This window comes from Phaeoacremonium minimum (assembly GCF_000392275.1).
Source record: "Phaeoacremonium minimum UCRPA7 unplaced genomic scaffold PA7_03_scaffold_359, whole genome shotgun sequence".
Lineage (NCBI taxonomy): Eukaryota > Fungi > Ascomycota > Sordariomycetes > Togniniales > Togniniaceae > Phaeoacremonium > Phaeoacremonium minimum.
In genome coordinates, this window is record NW_006921263.1 from 26,701 (window position 1) to 33,975 (window position 7,275).

At 49.8% G+C, this 7,275-nt stretch overlaps 1 protein-coding gene across 1 annotated transcript; it reads left to right on the forward strand.

The window, feature by feature from the left end:
• Nucleotides 1-668: 668 nt before the first annotated feature.
• On the forward strand, nt 669-1,565 carry UCRPA7_4604 (putative short chain dehydrogenase reductase family protein; the record flags this gene model as incomplete). Its single annotated transcript, XM_007917155.1, has 1 exon — nt 669-1,565. One exon carries the CDS (start codon nt 669-671, stop codon nt 1,563-1,565), a length of 897 nt encoding a protein of 298 aa, XP_007915346.1.
• Between the last annotated feature and the right edge of the window lie 5,710 nt (nt 1,566-7,275).

Genomic DNA, 7,275 nt, shown 5'->3' on the forward strand with positions numbered 1-7,275 from the left:
CTGAAAAACGTCTAGTAGACTGCCCAGGGTCGACCGGCCTTTTCCTGAATCAAATAAACGAGGCACCCGAGCCTGTACATCAAGTAGGGATGCCTCGGAAAAGGAGAACATGGGCCTGATCTAGCTGAGGTCTGGTGAAGTGCCTTCCCGAAGCCGGTACTAGTGGGGGCTATTTAGGATTCGCAGTGCTGCCTGTAACGGGCTTCTTTTCATGAGTTGTTTCTGTCCTCTTCTACTCTCCCTCTGATCGACTCTAGTGTAATGCAGTGTGGACGTAAGCAAAGGAGGCTGGGCTGCGCTACCTGTTTAATGGGCAACAATGCATGATGCAGTGTGACTCCGAAATGCTAGTACTGTATCGCGTGAAGTCGTTCCCCAATAGCCGCCCAGCACGACATATTCTGCCCCGTGAGTGAGGGGTCATCCCCGGTTTGTGTCTCAAATCAACCAAGTCAGCAGAAATGCTTTGGTGATCCCAGGCAAGGCTGGATTTGCTCAAATTGACTTCTGTAGTGGTATGAAAAGCGCCCGAATTTTCGCATTATAAGAGTAGGATATCCACCAATATAGCCTTTCCCATATCACGACCGCCGCTCAGTGAGCCCCAGACCGGAAGAGCCATATTTTTTATTCAACATATCGGAAGTCAATCGGTACTTCTCATTACCATGGCCGCAGCAGACCGCATAGATCGTGATGATCTGACAGCCAGGGTTCTTCCTCAGATGAGCCTGTGGTCTCGCACTTCACCAGCTCCAGGGATTGAGAAGCCAGCCGCAGGTGCTAATCCTGCCGTGGAACGATTCCGCGTATCAGGAAATGCTATTGTTACCGGCGGCGCTGGTGACCTTGCTTTTACCAACGTTCGTGCACTGCTTCAGCACGGTCTGGAGGGATTGGCCATCTTCGATGTCAATAAAGATGAAGCTGAAGTTCGAATTGGGAAGCTGGAAGAAGAATTCCCATCTGTGCCAATCACCTTCCAGAAGGTTGACATCACCAATCCTGAGGAGGTCGACAAGGCTGTGGAGGAAGTTGTCAAGACTTTGGGTTCGGTGGACATTCTGATCACGTTTGCTGGCATTGTCAGTTGCCATCACTCTCTTGATGTGTCTGTGGCGGAGTTCCGGAGAACAATTGACGTGAACACAACCGGTGGCTTTATCTGTGCTCAAGCCGTCGCTCGGAGAATGGTGGCAGCCAAGACAGGTGGTCGCATTATTCTCATCGCTAGCATCTCCGGCCATACCGTGAACTTTCCGCAGCCTCAAGCAGCTTACAACACATCCAAGGCTGCAGTGCGGATGCTGAAGAGCTCTCTCGCTGCTGAATGGGCAGTGCATGGTATCAGGGTGAATAGCATTAGTCCTGGCTACATGGACACGATTTTGAACGCAGGAGACGGTCTTGAGGAGGCTAGAGGTATTTGGAACGACCGCAACCCTCTCGGAAGAATGGGGTTTCCCGAGGAGTTGACCGGCGTTGTAGTTCTTCTGGCGAGCAAGGCTGGTAACTACATCAATGGCTCCGACTTCGTTGTGGACGGTGGCCAGACTTTGTTCTAAATCAGAGACACAAACGGTGACGGCTTCTTTCTTTCGGAAGCAAGACTGGAAGTGTACTGGCCAATTGCAGATTACACACAGAAGTAATAGTGGCCAAATCACTTTATATAGATTCAATGGCACTTCAATAGACCCACAAAACACATCATTCTTTAGTTAGGTACCATTTGGTTACAAGTAGACCAAAATGTTCCGAACCTAAAACGTCCAAGGATGTCTCGGAGTCGTGTCTGACTTATGTTGAAACTTAGATAGCTAATCTTCCATATCGGCACCCTGTGGCAGCACAATGCGTTCATACCTGTAATATCAAGGCATTGTAGAATCAGCAAAGAAGCTATAAGCGTAGACTATTTGTAGGTGTCAATCCATATTGACATCAAGGCTCGTCCGTAGATACGAAGTCAAACCCAAAAGTAGGAGGAAAACCGGTGATACAGTCTAAAATGGTCAGTGTTTGTACAACGTAGGCTCCAGTACCTCGTCCGATTCATTCTTACCTTGATAAGCGTCCCAACCGACTTGATCAAGTGACATGGAGGCGTCTTGTGGTGTGGCAGGATAAAGAGTGGCATCATTTGCGGGCGATTGTATCCCTTGCTCTGAAGTCTGTAGCTCCGGAAGGTAAGTCGCTAGATGTTGTACAGCTCGCCGAGCTTCTCGGGATACAGTACTTGATCGTAACCAAATTGGATACGTACTCCGAAGCAACTCGAAAATTTTGTTTCTCGTGTCCTGGTCAATCGATTTGCCTGAAGATGTCCTCGCATACTGCATGTAATAAGAAAGGATGCTCATGCCAAGCAAGAAGACCGACTGGAGTAGGCTGGTCAACATACCACGGACGGGATATATAAGCCCATCTGGACGTAATTCCTCCTCCACAAGCTGTTGAAACTCAAGAATTCGGATAGCAGCTTGCACGCATGCATCTCGAGAGTGTTTATATTCTGGTTGCGTGTAGCGGGGAGCGAGATACTTGCGGTGAAGCCAGATTGTGAGACGCTGTGAGGCGAGCTGGAGCCACATACGATGTACGACAATCAGCGGAGGGACCATCAGCGACTGGCTAAGGGGCTGCCATTGGAAGATGGAAGGAAGCCCTTCCTCGGCCTTGTGCAGCTTCCGGTCTAATTCCATGGTCGCCTGGTAAGAGTGTTCCCGAGTATCGGCTACAAAATCACCAATTTCCCCGCTGATATCGTCCATCCGGCTTTTAGCGAGACCGTAAAGCACGGGCGTGATTTCGGTGTCCGGCCGAGATAGCGGAAGCTCAGTGCTATCTTCGTCAAAATCAGTATCTAACAGATTACGAGGCTTAGCCGTGTCAGAATGCTGAAACTTGAGCAGCCGTGGAAGTCCCATCTGGCTTGAAAGCCGCAGATCCATCTGCAAAATGAACATCCATACGCGTCGCCGCATTTCGCCAGCAAATGGTGATAAATTTGAAAAGTTTCGAGGGTCACGATGATAGCCGGAGCTCAGAGCCAGTCGTACGAGCATGCCTTGTAGCAGCCATAGCCCGATATCCGCTTCCTTACACAGAACGAGCTCAATTGCACAATAGTGGATCATCGTTTCTAGGACATGCTTTCCCCCTTTAGTATATTCGCCCAGAATTAGACACTGAATCGTTCGTTCTCGGAATGTGTGGACGCGCATCTGAGCGTCAGGGTCAGGATCATCCTGAATTAAATGCTGGAAATGTGTGGAGCAGCACATGATGCTGAACAATAGGCCGATCCATTTGAAGGATGCATCTGTTGGTGCCTGCCAAAAGGATTCATACTAGGGCGAAGCAGCATTAGTTACCAATTACTATTAACAACACTTAGGCAGATATAATACCTCTCGGAAAAATTGAGGACTGTGAATAACTGCTGGTATAGCCCCTTCGGCATTGAAATAGCGTGAAATAATACGATCTACTACCGGCCGAGGCGGGATGGAAGCTAGTATATCCGACTTGGTTGCCTCGACAGGCTCATATAGGAGGCGAGGGCCAGCGTATTGATACGATGGGATACGGTCGAAAGTGGCTTGCATTCTTGCTTCTTCTTCTTCTTCATAATGATCCTTTAAAAGGGATATGCTGTCTAAAACAGCAGACCAATGAAGACCACTGACATAACCAGAACCTTGCGAGTCCATTCGTATGCTTCCGTGTTCTGACGGGGATGAAGTAGCCGCCAATGTATTGGTCCCGTCTGTTTCAGCCTTGGATGAAGACGAACCGGCAATAAATGTTCCACTCCTAAGACTTGGTGATTGTATTAGCGGCCGGTGTTCTGGGAAGATAAGTCTTTGGGACTCAGAAGATGACCGATTCCCTGCGGTTACAGCGGCTCCCGGTTCCGATTGCTGCTGCGCTGCCAGAGACTTTACAAGGTCTTCAAGCTCCTTGATGCGGTCGCCGACGCTGAATGATTTTGCGCCAGCTCTTTGCGGACCTGGTGTGTAGGCACAAGAGAGCGGCATCCCTTTGTTAACACAAGTCTTGCAAGGGAGCTGACGATCGCATCGCATCCTACAAAATGCGCAGGTTAGTATACAGATAAGTTTTCCTAAGAGGATAATCGAGAGTTTCAAGTGTACTTGCGACGCCTGCAGAAATTACATGATAATTGCGGCTTGTCACGACGACGGTCCCGTCGGATCGTGAGTTGGAACACAGCCTCGGCTGGTGTGGTAGTCATTCCAAAGACGCAGAGCCAAGGAAAAGGAAGTTGTGAAGTCTGTCCAGTTAGTTAGATGGAGTCGCTTTAATAGAGACATCTTTGTCGGTAGGTACGTCATTTGTTCTACATTCCAGTCACCATCAGAACCAACTCTTTCTGACCAGGCTCACCAGCCAGCGCAAGCTAAAATTATGCTTGCCACCGATGAGAGACCTGTCAATTGCGTGTTCTGTGTCGGTCATAGATGTGCAGCAGATGTTCAATTGGCGGATGAAATGGCGGAGGAATCGACGGATGAACGGGGATGTGGTCTGATTGAGTAAAGACGTCAGACGGAGCAATCGAAGGAGATATTGCGTGGCTCCGTCACGCAGCTTCCGGTCGACGGCCTAAAGCCGCTAGAGTGCGGAGCAAAAAACGGAGCATTCTACCGATCTCTAGTTTATTTTCGGCCTCTTTTTGCAGAGGTCCTCCAAACATGCACTGGACAGAGTCTGTTACAGTCAGCAGGAAAATAACGGAGCAAATGGACATATCCTACGAAAGAGCAGATATAAAAGGCGAGTCTCAGGCAATGCCAAGAGAACACAGAATGCACACAAACTCAAGCCCGTCACAGTATACTACGCATCCGTACTTAGTAGTTGACTGTCTATATTATACATCATAAACATACAACGTCAGGCCGACTAAGTCTACAAAGGTTGAGATATGGCAGACCATCAAGGTTCGCCCCGGAGCGAGGACTCATCAATGCAGCGCCTCAATCAGCGCTATTACTTCGCCAACCCTAACATGGACCTCTTCTTTCTTGCCGCTCTTGGATGGGGACCGGCTGGTGGCTTATCCGTCGGCGAGGCGTTCTATATTGTGAAGCAGATTAAGGACGGAGATGCAGACTCTTGGACGCTTGCTTTCGAGCATCAGGGGGGATTGCTGAACGCGCAAGCCGATACTTGGTCGGCACGCAAGCTTCGCCTGGCTGCTGGGGAAGCTCGCTTGAAGGCATTCGCATGCTACCGATTGGCCTGGCAGTTTGTTGTCCCAGGCGAGCATTTCGCGGCATTGTTTCGGACCAGCCAAAAGCTCTTTGGTGAAGCCATGACGGAACTGGGCCTTCCGGCTGTGCGATTCAGCGTCCCCTACGCAGGCGGCGAGCTACCTGGGCACTTCTACCAGGCGACCGATCCCTCTGCGCCAACTATGCTGGTGATTGGAGGGGCAGACACATGTCATGAGGATCGTTTCTTGTCGCAAGGGCACTACTACTTCAAGCGTGGCTATCCAGTCGCTTTGGTCGACTTGCCAGGTCAGGGGCTCGTGCAACAGCAAGGCCTTCACTGGGAACCAGAGACCGAACGGCCGGTAGGTGCGGTGATTGACGAACTGATCGCACGTTTCGGGGTAGAACCGCGCAAACTGGCACTTCTGGGCATGAGTCTTGGTGGATACTTCGCCTGTCGTGCGGCAGCTCACGAGCTGCGACTTGGGGCGGTGATCGCCACTCCGGCACTCCCTCGTCCGTACGAGGTATTTACTACGGCTGGGGCTAGTGCAGTCACGGCGTCAGAGGTAGCCAGTAGGAACTTCCAGGTTCTTATGTGGAAGGCCGGTGTGAATGATCCGTCGGAGTTTACGCAGCGGTGGGAGGGAGCGATAGCGGACCCGCACGATGTTCAAGTGCCGTTCCTGTCTGTGCTTGGCACGCAAGAAGGGGGTCTCTGGAAGAAGCAGACTGAGGAATGGCATGCTTCAATTCGCTCTGCTAAAAAGAGTCTCGTAATCCTTGATGCAGAGACTGGCGCTGATGCTCACTGTCAGGGTAACAATCCCCTTCGGCTGGCCCAGGAGGTCGATGGGTGGCTACGTGAAGTTTTGTGGGAGTCTCAACAGTAAAACGGCCCTTTCTCCGATTAGTTGCAGACTCGGTGTCGTTCTATTATATATGCAGATTGAATCCGGAACTGGACTTAATATGGGTTTAATTCTAGACTATATAATATATCCCACAATCTACTAGGATTGCTAATTCATAACAGCAAGGCAATGGCCTCATGAATCTCGAAGTGATTCTCTCTAAATTCTATACGTTACCACAATTCAAGCCTTGACGTAAAGTAATATACTAAACTCTAACTAAATGCCATAGGTTAAAGACTTACTAGCAAAGAAACACGATTGAAAGTCGTCAAATCAAATAAATCCTCTACGAATAGTCGAGAGCATCACAACCATATCTAGCCTTTAACTAGGAGTTTAAGCAACATGCCTTCTCGTTCTTCGTATTTGTCCCTGATTTCGCCCAATTTTGCTTCCAGTTCCTGCCTCTTACGCCGTTCGACATCGCACTTTTCTCGCTCTTTCAGAACCATCTCGATCAGTTCGCGCCGAGATAAAGAACGCAGGCTGACATCACGTTTTCTGGTGTCCTCTGGCTCTAGCTCTCGTGTCATGCTCAAAGAATGAAGGGCCGGTCCACGGCCACAGTTATTTGTCTCGATGCCATGAACATTGCGAAGATGCGCTTCGAAGTTATCCTTCCTGGAGAATCCCTTGACACGTCGACAGCCACTTTCGCCACAAAAGTAGGGGGTGGTCTTATCGTGAACGGACGCTTTGTGGCGGTTGGCGTCATTCTGGGTCTTGAAACTCATCGGGCACTGGTTACAGACAAACGCATCTGTGCTACATCCGTCACGGTTCAAGCTATGCTCATTGCATAAGTTACCATTCTTTCAAGCTAGAGTTGTGTAATGATGACTCACAGTATCTTCGTTCCCGAAATGGTCACTTCATCTGGCAAATTGAGGACGTCCGCTTTACTTTCTAGGCGGTTCCCATCTCGAGAAGTGGCGTTCTGGTCTGCGTCAATTACGTCGGTAAGAAATGGATCGAAGGCGGCATCGTAAGGCCACATGGCATCCTCGGTGTCATCTTCCAGACAGTTAGTAGGTAGACCATGAGACTAGATCTCATGGAATTCATACCCTGTCATGCGCAGCGGCGAAAATGAGCTGAACCGCGATCGTGTC